Source organism: Triticum aestivum, chromosome 4B (assembly GCF_018294505.1).
Source record: "Triticum aestivum cultivar Chinese Spring chromosome 4B, IWGSC CS RefSeq v2.1, whole genome shotgun sequence".
NCBI lineage: Eukaryota > Viridiplantae > Streptophyta > Magnoliopsida > Poales > Poaceae > Triticum > Triticum aestivum.
This window is the reverse complement of record NC_057804.1, coordinates 461,015,790-461,030,564: the sequence shown is the minus strand read 5'-3', so window position 1 is coordinate 461,030,564 and position 14,775 is coordinate 461,015,790. Positions and strand designations below refer to the sequence as shown.

At 49.9% G+C, this 14,775-nt stretch overlaps 1 protein-coding gene across 2 annotated transcripts; it reads right to left on the bottom strand.

The window, feature by feature from the left end:
• Window positions 1–505: 505 nt before the first annotated feature.
• Window positions 506–3,431, bottom strand: LOC123092711 (uncharacterized). 2 transcript variants are annotated; one of them, XM_044514532.1, is made up of 6 exons: window positions 3,070–3,431; window positions 2,866–2,969; window positions 2,606–2,774; window positions 2,379–2,501; window positions 2,188–2,274; window positions 506–2,098 (listed from the first exon to the last, which is right to left on the bottom strand). In XM_044514532.1, exons 2-6 carry the CDS (start codon window positions 2,955–2,957, stop codon window positions 1,130–1,132), a joined length of 1,440 nt encoding a protein of 479 aa, XP_044370467.1. In that variant the 5' UTR covers window positions 2,958–2,969; window positions 3,070–3,431; the 3' UTR covers window positions 506–1,129. The 2 variants fall into 2 exon arrangements, with proteins under 2 accessions (XP_044370467.1, XP_044370466.1); XM_044514531.1 differs by having other exon boundaries at window positions 3,074–3,431.
• Between the last annotated feature and the right edge of the window lie 11,344 nt (window positions 3,432–14,775).

The window sequence follows — 14,775 nt, the reverse complement described above, 5'->3', positions numbered from 1 at the left end:
GCCCTGACCGCTCTCCTCCGGTGCTATATATGGTCGTCGCGGATGAATCCAAAGGAAGCTGGAGTTGCTATTCTTCAGAGGTGATCGGTGTCGATTAAGACGCGGCGAGGTTTTTCGGTTTTGGGCAGGTTTTTCCGTGTTGTAGTTGTGTTGTCATGTGTGGCTGTTCTGATGATAGTCGGATGTGGTGTTGTGCTATACTCGTTGTTCGCAGCGAGCGGTAGATATCATATACTCCCTCCGTCTAGGCGAGTAAGGTGGTGTTTGTTTCTCTAGTCCTAGGACTTTTTCTAGTCCCTGGGACTTTTTGAAAAAGACTATCAAGGAGGTGCTTCTAAGGACTTTTAGCAAAAAGTCCCAAAAAAGTCCCACCCTGTTTGATTTGCTAGGGACTCTCTGGAAACAAACACCCCCTAAGTCATCTTAAGTTGTACACCGTGACCAAGAAGGAAGGGAAAACGAGAGTACTTAATGTTCATTTGCTAATTAATAACATTGCATGCAATGAACTAACCACTGTATGTCGTGCTTGGTAGTCTCAAGTCATTAAAACCGTGCACACCCCACATCTCTTATTGGTTGATATGTCAAGAAACAAGAAACGAGGTACAATTTAATGCACCGCGCCTAAGTGTTTTGAGAATATTTGATTTTCGTAAGATGACTTACACACCTAAACGGAGGGAGTATTAATTTTCTTTCTTTCTACAAAGCTATAGTACGCAAATTTGCGTACCCTCGAAAAAAAGTCTCCCAGGGCTCCAGCTCACCATCACAAATGCGTGCTTCGTGACAGACAAAGCCGAGTTGTGTGCGTCGCAACAGAAACAATTCTGCATCTACGCAACCCATCTCGGCCTCAAGAACACACGCAAAACTCCTCCCATTGCAGGACAAAACAAAACAATGGACAATTACTCACATGTCAATGAGTCAATGACCCTCACTTCCTATGTACAAAAAAATCCAGCATCGTACCCCACGTCTGATTTCCCAAGCCAGTCCGGGAAACCACCGCCATGCCGGGCTGCCGGCGACGCCGTTTCCGGCGTCCCATTTTCCAGTCGAGCTGGATGGAGCTCCCAAGTCTGAAGTGAACTGACCAATGTACTGCTGCACCAAAGTGATATCATCTCCTTGTGCGCACCGAGATGGCCCTCCTGTCCGGCGTCAGGGGCGCGCGCCCCGGCCCGGGCGCGGCGGGGCCGTACACCTGCTCCTGGAGCAGCCGCGCGTCGGTGCCCATCCTGCGCACCTCCTCGTGCCGCGCGATGTGCTCGTTGCCGCCCTCCAGCGCGGACGTGATCCTCGCGTACGGCGCACGGACCACGAACGCCGAGCTCTCGTACGCGCCGCCGTTGCTGCCTGCATCGGCCGCGGGGCTCCTCCTGTACGGAGGGGCTCTGTACTGGCCGGGCTGCTCCGGGGCCTCGCGGCGCACGCCCCCGCCGGCGTGCTCCGAGGCGTGCCTCCTGTGCGTCGGCCGCGCGTCTTCCGAGCCGTTGGGCACGCTGTCCTGGAACTCCGCGCGCCGCGCGCCGTGCGTGTTGTCGTCGCCGCCGACGCCGTCCATGCCCATTGCGGAGGCCGTTCTTCTGTTGTTGTAGGGAGGCCGACGCAGCTGCGGAGTCCAGACGAGGTCCTCCACGACATCGTCGTCCTCTCCGTCGCTCCGGTCGAACACAATGCTCTTCCCCTTCGGCGGTGATGGCGCGTCCCGTGCTGGTGCGTCCGACCATACCGAGGAGACCGTGCTCTTGTCGCTCCACGACGGCGACGGAGACGGAGACGGAGGCTTCTGCGGCTTCCCCGGCGGCCGCGTCTCCCGCTCGGTTGCTCCAGAACTCTGCAAAGGATGGACCTTATCGTGCCCGCGGCCGCCGCCTCTCGGTCCCTTCCCATGCGACTCCGTCCGAGACAGCTCCACTGCCGCCCGGGCGGCCATGGCGGCGAACGACGCTGACTCGAACGCTGCCTCCGCCGCCATCCTGACATCGTCGTACTTCTTGGATTCCCTCGACGCCTTCTCCTCTGCTCTCTGCCGGGCAAGGTTCGACCGGCTCACGTTGTCATCGGCAAGCCTCTGCCTCCTCTGCACCTGTCACACATTGAATTTCTCACCATTTAGATTACAAATGGGAATGCCTGATGATCTTTTGTCCGATGACATGACACTGACGGACTGACCTCGGAAGTTTCGGTCCTGACCTCAGGCTGTTCGACAGATTTCCCAGCCGGCGCCGGCACGTTCTTGGCCTGTTCACTCTGTTTGCTCTGCATCCCAAATCACATTACCACATTAGCATTATGCAACTGACTCATGAGATAGGATCGCAAAATTCGCATGAACAAGACGAGTCGTGCAGCCTGCAACTAACCTGATGAACCTCTCCTCGGCTTTCGGGGAAGTCGAGCAAGATGTCGTTCTCGGCGGCAATCTCCCTGGCCAACCTCCTCTGCTGCCCCGCGCTCGCCTTCTCGCCAGATAACCTCTGCACTAACTGCAACAGCACCAACCCTCTTAAATCCCAGCTCCGGTCCACCACCACCACCCGGCGACGGTTGGCGATGCGGCACGTGAAGCAGCTGGAGCAGACGAACCTACCGTGGGATTGACGACGGCCTGGGAGCCCTCCTTGGCCGCCCTCTCGAATTCCCGGCCGAACTTGCTTGCCAGGATGGCGCGCGCGTCCAGCAGCTCCGGCAGCTCGCCGCAGCGCGCCGACGCGAAAATCAGCCCCGCCGCCGCCGCCTTGATCTCATCGCCGCACTCTCTGAATGTCATTGAATAATCAACAAATTAGAATCTCACGCCGTACGTACAGGAGAAACCAAGAGAGGAGGACCATGGAAGAGTTGAAGTACTTGGGCTTCTCCAACTGGGCGGACTGGTCGACGAGGATCTTGCAGTAGTGCTCGATGATGTCGAGCGCCTCCAGCATGCTGTCCTCCTCCATGACCTGCCCCGCCTGCGCAGCAGCACACGCCATTCGGCGTTAGTACAGCCGTACGGCAAGGGGAATTTGAATATTTGACGAGGGGCTTGTATGGCCGAGGAGATGGACATACATACCCGGGCGAGAGCGCGGTCGAGGTGGCCAATGGAGAGGAGCTGCGCGACGTCGCCGCGCGCAATGGAGCGGCGGCCGAGGCGGGGGCGGCGGACGACGGCGAGGCGCGCGACGGCGATCTTGATGAGGGACTTGAGCTTGGCGGTCTGCTTGGAGGTGCTCTTGGTGAAGAACCCCATGGCTGCGCTGCCTGCCTGCTAGTTGGCCTTGACGCTGGACGACCGATGGGCGATGGGTCGTCTCTTTCTCTCCCCTCGCCTCCTTATATCGCGAGACCAATGGCGAGGAAGAGAAGAGAAGAAGACGAAGGCGAGGGGGCGATGGATCGTTTCTTGTGGACTACGGAGTCTGGACTGTGGCCATGCTCGGATCCAAGGGACTATTTTTAGTCTGATTAAAACTAATCTATTTTAGAGGCTAAAGCTCCAATCACCCCTGACTAAAAAGAGGCTAGAACTAGTCTTGAGACTAAAAAAATTTAGTCATGGGAACCCTACTAAAATATGGATTAGTCCTCTCTCCTCATTTAACTCCTCTCCTTTAACACATGCGAGTTCGGGATTGGAGGGTTTGGAGGATAATAAATGCTCATTAACTCATTTTAGTCTATTTAGTATTTGTATCCAAGCATGGGTGAGACTAGCAAGTTTTAGTTTCATTACTTTTAGTCACGGGACTAAAACGTATCCAAGCACCCTCCAAGTTTAGTGATGTGCTGTGTGGTCTTGTGTTTTGGGGAATAGGGTAGGGCGGGATCCAAAGTCCCACCCCGGCACGAGGTCGGAGTAACTGCACTCCGTGAACGAACGTGCTGCGGGCGGGCCTGGTCAAACGAACCGATGAAAAAGTTACATGGAAAAGCACCTGCAGCGAATATCAAAAGGTTTGCCCGGGAGCCCCAAAAGTGGAAGTAGATCGTGGTCACAAGTTATTACCGCAGCCTATTCGTATGGACCCTACTATTCCACGCACGTAGTAGGAGGTCAACTTGGCCGGTGAAAATACATGTTCGTATGTCCACATCTCACCTGCTGTGCTGCGATTCAGAGTTTACTTTGGCAAGTCTCCTGATGATTTTACCGCGCAAAAAAAAAAGTCTCTTGATGATTTCGGTTTTGCCATTGGAGGAACCAAAAAATGAACCTTCTTGGCGTCGATTATTTCCAGCTGCAAAAGGTCCAACCAACCAACCACTTGCCATGATAGAACGCCAGCCACCGTGGCATCGGCATCGTCTACGGGCGCCTTGCCGGGTGGGTGATGCCTTGCTTACCAGCGCCACCGTGACATCGCCTACGGCCGCCGGGTGATGATGCCTTGCTTACTACTCCTTCCCTAATCAGTCTTCGATCAGATAATTTATTCAGTAATCGTTCGTTCGGCGGCAATCCCGTGCCACCGTGGGTCCATCGGACAGGGTGTAAAGCCGGACACTCCGAGCATGTCGCCCGCGCGCCGTGAGCAAGACACGGACACGGACACGGACCGAGCGGCGCACCAATTCGTTCCATCGGGGTTTGCGGCGTACGTGTCCCTCCCCGCTCGCTTCTCGTACTACCGTATATCATATCATATCATGGCGCAGTTTTGCCTTCGTCTTTTTTCTCTAAGAAAATTTTAGTCTATTTATTTTTCAATTATGAAGGTACAAAGAGCACCAGAGGTAATGAAAATTACAACCAAATTCGTACACCAACTAGCAACGGCTACTAGCACTGGAACGAGCCGAAGGCGTCCGGCCGCCATCATTCCTCCCTCGTCGAAGCCGGACAAACCTTGTCGTAATATACAGTCGGAAAGTTGTCATGCTGAGAGCATCTCCAGCCGTTGGCCCCCCAGGAGGCGAGCCGGCGCGAAAGTCGGCTTTGGGGGCGATTGAGTTCCCAGACGCCACCCCCAGGGGCCGATATCGACGCATTTTAGGCGCTATTTTGCCCGCTTTTCAGCCCACTTTCGGCAAAAAATCAGCCCGTTATCGATGTAAATCGGCCCATATTCGCCGTGGTTCGGCGCAAATTATTTTTTTATCACATAGTTCATCACAGAAAATCAATAGAAATCAAATACTTCAATACAAATTATATAGTTCAACAAATAAAAACTCATATTTCATCACACGTCGAGCTATGCGTTGCCCTTGAGCCTCCATAGGTGCTCCACCAGATCTTGCTGCAGTTGTTGATGCACCTGTGGGTCTCGGATCTCCTGACGCATATTGAGGAAGGCAGTCCAAGTTGCCGATAGCTGATGATCAACTTGCGCAAGAGGATCCTGCCTGTAATATGGTTCAGTGTCAAACATTGGCTCTTCCTGCTCGCTCTCAATGATCATGTTGTGCAAGATGACATAGCAAGTAATGGTCTCCCACATTTAATCTTTCGACTAGGTCTAAATGGGGTACCGGACAATAGCAAATCGAGATTGGAGCACACCAAATGCCCGCTCGACATCCTTCGTGCAACCATTTTGAACCTTCGCAAAGTGGGAGTTCTTGCCTCCTGGCACAGGGTTTGAGATAGTCTTCACAAATGTAGACCATCTCGGATAGATGCCATCAGCTAGGTAGTATCCCGTGTTGTAGTGTCGCCCATTGACCTCGAAGTTCACCGGAGGAGAATGACCTTCAACAAGCTTGGCAAAGACAGGGGAGCACTGCAGCACGTTGATGTCATTGTGAGTTTCTGGCAAATACCAAAGAAGAAGTGCCAAATCCAAAGATCCTGTGTGGCCACTGCTTCAAGTACCACACTGCAACCGCCTTTGGCGCCTTTGTACATCCCCTTCCAAGCAAATTGACAGTTCTTCCATTTCCAATGCATGTAGTCGATGCTTTCAAGCATCCCAGGAAATCCTCTTGTTGCATTATGTGCTATGATCCGAGCAGTGTCTTCAGCATTGGGTGATCACAAGTATTGCGGTCCAAACACCGCCACCCCTGTCCTATAGAACTTGTAGAAACACTTAATGGTCGTGGACTCGACCATGCGCCCATAGTCGTCGAGTGAATCACCGGGAGCTCCATATGCGAGCATCCTCATCGTTGTCGTGCACTTCAGGATTGAGCTGAATCCAAATTTGCCGATGCAATCCTTCTTGCACTTGAAGTAGCTGTTGAACTCCCGGGTGGAATTCACAATCCTGAGGAAAAGTTTTCGGCTCATCCGATAATGGCGCCGAAATACTTTGTCGCCGTGCAGTGGAGCGTCGGCGAAGTAGTCAGAGTAGAGCATGCAATAGCCTTCCAGAAGATGCCAGTTCTGTGCTTTCTGCCGCCCCAGCGCCGAGCCACCTCGCCGCGGCTTTTCATTTCTCGCGAGCAGGCCGACCAGGGCGGCGAGGACCATGAGATGCTCCTCGTCCTGGACGGCGGCATCGGCTTCCTCCTCCAGCAGCGTCGTGAGCGCCTCCTAGTCGTCCGAGTCCATCGACCGAGCGACAAATCGCCGAACACCTGGTGGGCGTGATGGGCGCACAGCCACCGGTATCCCTCCCTGCGCGGCCGGAACACCGGGAAACTCGTCCAGGAAGGTGGTGGAGAGCTTGCCGCGGTGAAACTTTCTCTCTTTTTCCGACTGGGAAGGCCTATCAAGCGATGGTGGGCGGTGAGCGGCACCGAGATCGGCAAGGTGGCGGTCGAGCGCGCGGGGGTGGGGGGGACGAATCTGGACGATTGTCTTGACTTTTTGCCTGACAGTGTGGCTCAGGCATGTTTTTTCCTTCCGCCGAATCCCCCGAGCGCCCCCTAGTGCGCTGGGTTCGGCCTGGGATCACTCGGCCCAAAAACGGGCCGAGCCGGCGGATTTCGGTGTCTTGGGGGCGTGACTGGGGGTTTTTTTCGGTGCCGGCGCGAAAAGAGTCGCCCTGGGGGGGCTGTTGGGGGTGCGGCTGGAGATGCTCTAAACATATAGGACCAGCGCAGAAGTGCAACAACCATCGTTGATGAACGAAGTCGTGGTTCAAAAACAAGTCATGGATCGGAAAGATCAAACTTGTAAACACCAAAACAAAGGTGGATGAACACCGGACCTAAACTGATCCACCGAAAACCAACACCGATTGAATCCTACAAGATCCGGCGGTGACACACCTCTACAAGCCCTCTCGGCAACGCTAGACGCATCATCAGGCCGGGGATAGAACGTGAAAGAGATTATTTCTACTAAGCGACATCGCCGCCGTCACATAGCCCCAACTAAGACACGAAAAGTAACAAGAACGATAACAGGTCCCTACCGCCGGTGAGGGGCCAAGACATGAAAAGTAACAAGAACGATAACAGGTCCCTACCGCCGGTGAGGGGCCAAGACACGAAAAGTAACAAGAACGATAATAAGTCCCTACCGTCGGTGAGGGGCCAAAATCCTATGCACCTCCTTAGCCTCAACGTCCATGGAAGATGAGGCGGACCGGCGACAACATTGACGAAAAGAAGAGAAAAGGCCGGGATCTTTTCTTATGGAGGAGGAAAGAGGGTTGCTGCTTTGCTTTTACCTTCTCCATGGGATTTTGCATTTGAAACCACCTCGACACGGATCAACACGGGCTACTCAATGGAGTGTAGTTAGATGGTTACTCAATGAGTATTGTAATCACGTTTGTTGGTGGCGTGGTTGTCGGTAATCTGTTCTTCTTTTCGGCTAAACGTCACTGTCTTTGAGACCCAAAACCAAAAGCAACCCGCTGTTTTTTTCGGTATAGTAACAATTGACTGATCAGTGGCCTTTGCACTTTTTACAATCAACCTTGCCTTAAGTTACAACTACCGAAATTCTCATATGCTAGTAGCAGGCTCTGTCTACCTATCTGTATGCTCCGAGACTCGGAGAGGAATGTTTGGTTACTCTCACTTGTATAGCAGCTGGAAACATCCAGAACCAGAATGGGTGGCGTTCATCCGACGCAGCGCTATACATGACCATACCTCGGTCCGGGCCGGGCTTCAGGTCGGGCCTAGCCAAGCCCAACACAAAGAACCCAGGCCCGGGGCTGGCCCGGGCTGGCCATCGGGCCTGTTTTCTGGGCCCAAGCCCGGCCCGAACGTGTAAAAGCCCGTCGGGCTCCGGGCCGGCCCGGTCCGACCTTCAGGAAAATGCAAAAACGACGGGCCCTTGCCCGGCCTTCAGGCTCAAAATCTAGGCCCCAGCCCGGCCCGGAGGCAGCGTCGGGCCGGGCCGGTGAAAGTGCGTTATATTGACTAGAGGGGGTGAATAGGCGATTTTTATGAATTCTTCACTAAGGAATTTGCCGGTGAGGAAATTCCTTAGCGAAGAACTACTTGCAGCGGAATAAGTACTCAGAAGTAAGCATAGCAGAATACAGGCATGGTCATCATGATGAAATGAAGACACGCACATAGTACAGAAAGCGTAAACACAGGATAACACAAGATGAAGACAAACAGACTGAAGAAATTGAACTGAGGAAATTGAGAAAGTCTTCAGTCAAAGTCTTCAAACACAGATATGAACAATCACTCGATACAGTAATGAGGAAATGAAAGAGTTGAGGAAATAGAACCAGTAAGGTTGGTGAAGACAATGATTTGGTAGACCAGTTCCAACTGTTGTCTCAGTTGTACGTCTGGTTGGAGCGGCTGAGTATTTAAACTCGAGGACACACAGTCCCGGACACCCAGTCGCTGAGCACGCAGCTCAGGACACCAAGTCCTCATCGTATTCTCCTTGAACTAAGGTCACACAGACCTCGTCCAATCACCCGTGGTAAGTCTTCAGGCAACTTCCAAACCTTTACAGACTCGGTCACTCGGCGATCCACAATTCCTCTTGGATGCTCTAGACCATGATGCCTAACCGTCTGGAAGAAGCACAGTCTTCAAAGGTAACAAGCGTCAGATCCACGTAGGATCAATCTCTTCAATGATGCTCAATCACTTTGGTTTGTAGGTGTTTGGGTTTGGGTTTTTCCTCACTTGATGATTTTTGCTCAAAGTCCTCGGAGGATGGGTTGCTCTCAAATGACAAGCGTCAGTTTCTCTTGGAGCAGCCAACTAGCTAGTGGTTGTAGGGGGCGGCTATTTATAGCCTAGGGAGCAGACCGACATGATAATACATAAATGCCCTTGTCTGATATGACTGTTAGGTGGATAATATATTTTGGGACAGCTGGCGCGCAGCACAGCAACGGTCGGAAATTTGACTCTCAAATTCCTCAGGGCTATCATGTTCCTCACTGTGTAGGCAATCCGCACTGGCAAATTCCTAACTCCTCAGTCAGAACAAATTCCTCAGCGAGCAGAAGAACTTCGTCTCTGTCTCTGAAGAAATTGACTGAACTGTATGAGATTTCCAAAGGCTTCACTCGAAGGGATTGGTAGGTATAGGATTTTGAGTTGAGAATCACATGGAAATTTTTCCTTAGTATTTCTTCGACCCCCTTTAACAGTACGGTGTTTCCTATGACTCAAGAAAGAGAAAAACAAAACTATGAAAACGAAAGTCTTCAAGCTTCATATTCCTCGCATGAATATCAAGTCTTCACGGACACACCAATTTCTTCACTTTCAAAGTCTTCATGAAAGTCTTCAGAATAACAAAGTCTTCAGTCGAAGAACTTCATTTTTAGGGGTCGACTTTCTCTATAAATATCAAACTCCTTATAGACCTATAGACCTATGTACACTTATAAACACATTAGTCCCTTAACCTATAAGTCTTCAATACACCAAAATCACTAAGGGGCACTAGATGCACTTACAATCTCCCCCTTTTTGGTGATTGATGACAATATAGGTTAAGTTTTCAACAGGGATAAACATATGAAGTGTAAGTACTGATATTGAGGAATTTGATTGCAAGATATAGAAGAACTCCCCCTGAAGATGTGCATAGTGAGGAATTTGCTTTTGAAGCAATGCACACTTGAAGAGTTAAATCATGGAGATCTCCCCCTATATCTTGTAATTCATACACGCATTTGACATATAATATGAAGAATTTGAAATGCATGATGAAATATGGTGCCTGATGAAATTCAGCATGCGTGCAATAATATTAATGAGGAACAAGCATGCAGAATAACGCATCAAGAGTATCAGAGCACAGTGCATCAAAAGTATCAGAGCACCATCGGATTTAAGATTACAACTCGATCCAATAAAGTTTCAGAAGAACAAGAGTTGTAACTTAGCAAAAAAAACGCCCATATAATAGACCCGCTTGAAGACTAACTCAAATTTCTCCCCCTTTGTCATCGAATGACCAAAAGGATCAAAACTGAGGACTAACGCCCCTGAAGAATATCAAGTTGATGGAGGAGCACCAGCGTTGTCGGGGTCTGTTGTCGTAGTAGGGCCTACCGCAGTGTCGTCCAAGTCTTCATTTTCATTAGTGTCGCACGATGAAGAATAGGAGTTGGCCACCAAGGAAGGAACCTTGACCTTCTTGAATTTCTTCGGTGGAGGTGCAGACCAGTCAAATTCTTCCTTGAGACCCATTCTCTTCAGATCTTCAGCGCTGTAGACATGAGATAGAACAGCCCAGGTACGGTTGAAGGTTTCATGGAGGTACTAGTGGTTTTCCTTCAGTGCATTGTGTGTTGAGGTCATGTTGTGAAGAATTGAACCAAACTGACGCTTGACCCATTTATGATTGCGATCAACTTTCTGATGAAGACTGAGGAGATCAGTCATCACCCTGGATGCAGTGGCTTGAGGATTTTGCTTAGCGGCAGAGTCATGTGTGGCAGAGTCATCATTGGTGGAGTAGGATGCAGCCTTGCGAAATTGACCATCCAATGGACGAATGCCTTCATCTATCACAGCAGTTGCCTTGCCTTTGTCATCGGCTGAGGAAAATGTCCGTTTGAGGACTTCAATTGGAGGCAAGTAGCTGCCGTGGTTCAGAGTGTCAGCCTTGTAATTGAGTGAAGACCTTGTCCTGATGAATCTCATAATCCATGGTGCATAAGGCTTCAGCTCAAATGGTGACATAGCAATATTTGCCAGAGTCCTCATGAAGAAATCATGGAAGTTGACAGGAATGCCATGAATGATATTGAAAAGCATATTCTTCATGATGCCAACGACCTCTTCATCATTTGAGTCGTGGCCTTTGATAGGACTCATTGTCTTCGTCAGAATACGATAGACAGTCCGAGGCACATACAGTAATTCCTTGATGAGAAATTTGGTTCGAGGGGCCTGCCCTGGCTTCAAAGACTTCATCAGCACTTGCATGTAATGATTTGAAAGCGCAGGTTCACTATAGACGCAACAAGCACCGTCAAGGGGAGGACTGAGTGGTAAGACACGAAGCAATTCAGTATCTGGTGCCTTGTAGTGAGTATTTTCAGACATCCAGTCCAGCACCCATGAATTCACATCTTCAGAATTTCCTGTGATGTGCAGCATCGCATAGAATTAAAGAATGAGTTCTTCATTCCAATCACAGATGTCAGTGCAGAAATTCAGCAATCCAGCATCGTGAAGAACACTAAGGACAGGTTTGAAGCACGGCAGAGATTCCATGTCCACGTGAGGAATATGTTCGTGATCGAAGAGTTTGTCTTTGTTGAACAGTACTGAGGAATAGAAATTGGCTTGACTAGCAGTCCAGAAACGCCTCTTCCTTATGCGAGCAGAATCATAGGGGTTGTAGTCTGTGAAGAACACATGCTCGCTGAAGAAATCTTCAGCCTTGAACTTTTGCTTCTTTGAGAATGGATCCGTTGGCTAGGGCACTGGAGTGTCAGTGAGTTGCATCACAACCTCAGGAATCGCAATCTCAGGTTCTTCAGGCTGAGGAATTTCTGGTTCCTCTATTGCAGTCTGCGTGTTCAAAGGATCAACAACAACAGTTTCTTCAGCACTAGTGGCTGGAATTTCTTCATGCACAGACGAGGTGGGATGAGTTTCTTCAGAGCCCATTTGAATGGTTGGTGCAGGGGATTGAGGTATTTGTTGTATTGGGGTGAAGAGTGGAGAATTGGGGTGCTGACTTTCTCAAAAGTTATCATTCATCACGGGCGTTGTGCAGCCAATGTCCACGTCTTCATCTTCAATTTCTTCAATGCCAGCTTCTTCAGCTGTGAACTGAGGCATTGGCGAGGAAGCAACATGCGTTGAAGGGATCGCATCCACTTCAATTTCTTCATCAACGTGCTCTGACGAAGCAGCAGATTAAGGTTCTTCATCAGATCCGCTTGGGATCACATATTCTTCACCAAAAGGAACAAGGTCCTTTGATGGCATGGTGGAAATTGGAACATCATCAATTGGATTTTCTAATGAGCTGGTCATAGGCTTCATTTTCTTCGGAGCTGAAGAATCTGAAGTACCTGATGCTTTCCTTTTCTTCACTGCAGCTCGCTCTACAGCCTTGGTCTTCCTCACATCTGATGCAGATGGAAGGGTAGGAGTTGGTGTAGGCGCAGGAGGAGCTGAGGAATCTGGTTGATTTTCTTCAGGCGCAACTGATGCAGTTTCCCTGACTTCTTCAGTTTCTTCAGGTGCACCACTAGTGGATGCCCTGGCAATTTCTTCAGTGGCTGGAATGGAGTCATCGGTCCTGGAACTAGCATTTTCATCAGCAACCTGAATGTCATCAGTGGTGCTGGCATGTTCTTCAGTTGGCTGAGCAGAAGCTTTAGCTTGAGGAATTTCTTGTTGCGATGGGGCTGCAACATTTGTGAACTTCTCAGTCAGTTTAATGAACCTGACTTTGGCTCCTTGTCAATCAGCATAATAAGCATTGAAATCATCGCTGAGGGCTTTGATTTCAGACTGGATCTTGAGGAGTTCATCAGTTGTCATTTTGACAACGTTTTTCCTCAGGAACTTCTCTTTCTTGAACTGAGCCTTCTTGATTTGCCTAGCCTTCTCAAATTTCCATTTCTCTTCAGTGATGAAATGGGTCGGCATGTGACTTTGGCCAGGAGTCAAATGAAAATCAGGCATAGGAGTGTTTGGGTCCTTATGCCAGAGATCAATGTAATCTAGGATCGCCCTTGGATCCAAAAGCAGTGGCACGTTTGTGCCTTTGGCTCTAGCGGCCCTTTCTTGTCTATCTCTGATGATTTCTGCAAGTTCGTCATCATCAGCTTCATCGTCAGATGGCACTTGGAAGGCAACTTGTTTCTTCTTTGGACTTGGCCGAGGATCTCGACCAGTTGTTGCCTTTGTCTTCAGCAGAGTGGGGCCTGATGAAGATTTTGGTGCAGCTGAGGAACTCGCTGAGGCACCAGAGGCAATAGAGATGCCTGTAGTCCTTTGGCACGTGGCCAGATGTACATGTGTTGAGGACTTTGCTGGAGCAGCTGAGGATTTTGGAAGAACAGGAGCAACATGAGGAACTGGCCGTGAGGGCTTTGAAGAATCTGGCCGTGAGGGCTTTAAAGATTCTGGTCGTGAGGGCATTGCTGAGGAACTTGGCCATGAGGGTATAGTTGGTGAAGCACTTGGCTTGTGAGCGGGCTTCTTTGCCATTGTTTTTCTTGGCCTGACAGAGGCCTCAGTGGCAGCAGCAGCAGCAGCATCAGAGTCTTCATTGAAGTTCCTCACTGCTTCTTTGGCTTGTCTTGCCAACTTGGCTTGGCGCTTGGCCCATTCTTCAGGAAAGTCCTCACCACGCTTGATGCTGGTGGGGTCAGCTTCTTGGCCAGGTGCCAATGGAGCTCTTGGGCATGGAGGATTTAGTGCGAATTTCTTCATATACTTCGGAGTTACATATCTGTACTCCCTCCATTCTCTTGCCCATCTCCTTTCAATCTTCTGTATGCGCACCTTGCGCTGATTTTTATTTTCCTTTCCGAACTTAGCCTCATCAGGTGTGCAATAGTTAGCATAGATGACCTCAGGTATTTCAAAAGCAATCATGACCTCAGGCTTCTTTCCTCCTTTCTCCGGCTTTTTACCGTTTGCCATATTCTTTAGATGAGGAATTTGAACAATCGAATTCTCTGAAGAAGTATGCAACTTTTCTTTGAGGAACGCTGCAAATGAGTTAAGTTGATGAGAACCTAGTGATTCAATAGCGGACATGAGTACCTGTGAACAGAGTATAGTTGCGAGGAATTTGGAGAGGTCATATGCGTTCTCAGAAGTTTTTCAAAAAAAACAAGTTTGAGGAATTTGACCAGATGAGCCTTGAAGAATTTCACTAAGCATTCTTTGTCTTAGGTTCCAGAGTTGTATAGATCGAGGATCCACACAATTGAGGAATCTTGAAGAAAAATGATGCTTAGAGAAACGAATCAAGAACAGATGACTAGTGAGGTGTTTTGTGTGTGAGGATTTGAAGAATAAAACACCTTTGAAGATTTTGTAGAGAAATTTTGAATCAAGGAGGGCAGTAAAAGTAACTTTTAATTACCCTTGATGAAGAACACGACGAATTGTGAAGTAGAACAATGAAGTTCGTCGGTGTAGATCTTCCACGCCCTAACTCGGCGGAGGAAGACAACTACGGCGGCGGCGGAGTGAAGATTTCCGCGGCCGGCGCGAGTACGACAGCGAGAGATTGAGGCAGTGAAGCTCTTCCTCACCGGCGATGATGGAGTAGCGGCGGCGCTAGGGTTTGAGAAGCTCGAGCGAGAGAGAGAGAGGTCGAGCGGAGTAAAGGAAGTGAGGAAGGGGAGAGGGGGTATTTATAGTCGTAGTGAAAAACTGTTTGCCTGAAGATTTAGGACGAACATGCCCCTGACCCTTCTCATCTGTTTGACATGTGTCACCCACGTACAGAGAAGTGGA

What these genes read in the sequence shown, in the direction of transcription:
- LOC123092711 (XM_044514531.1), bottom strand. Translation starts at nt 3,250, where the DNA reads ATGGGGTTCTTCACCAAGAGCACCTCCAAGCAGACCGCCAAGCTCAAG. An exon ending in TCGACCGCGCTCTCGCCCGG is followed by an intron (nt 2,970 to 3,073) that starts GTATGTATGTCC and finishes GCTGCTGCGCAG; the next exon opens with GCGGGGCAGGTCATGGAGGA. An exon ending in GCCGAGGAGAGGTTCATCAG is followed by an intron (nt 2,275 to 2,378) that starts GTTAGTTGCAGG and finishes TTTGGGATGCAG; the next exon opens with AGCAAACAGAGTGAACAGGC.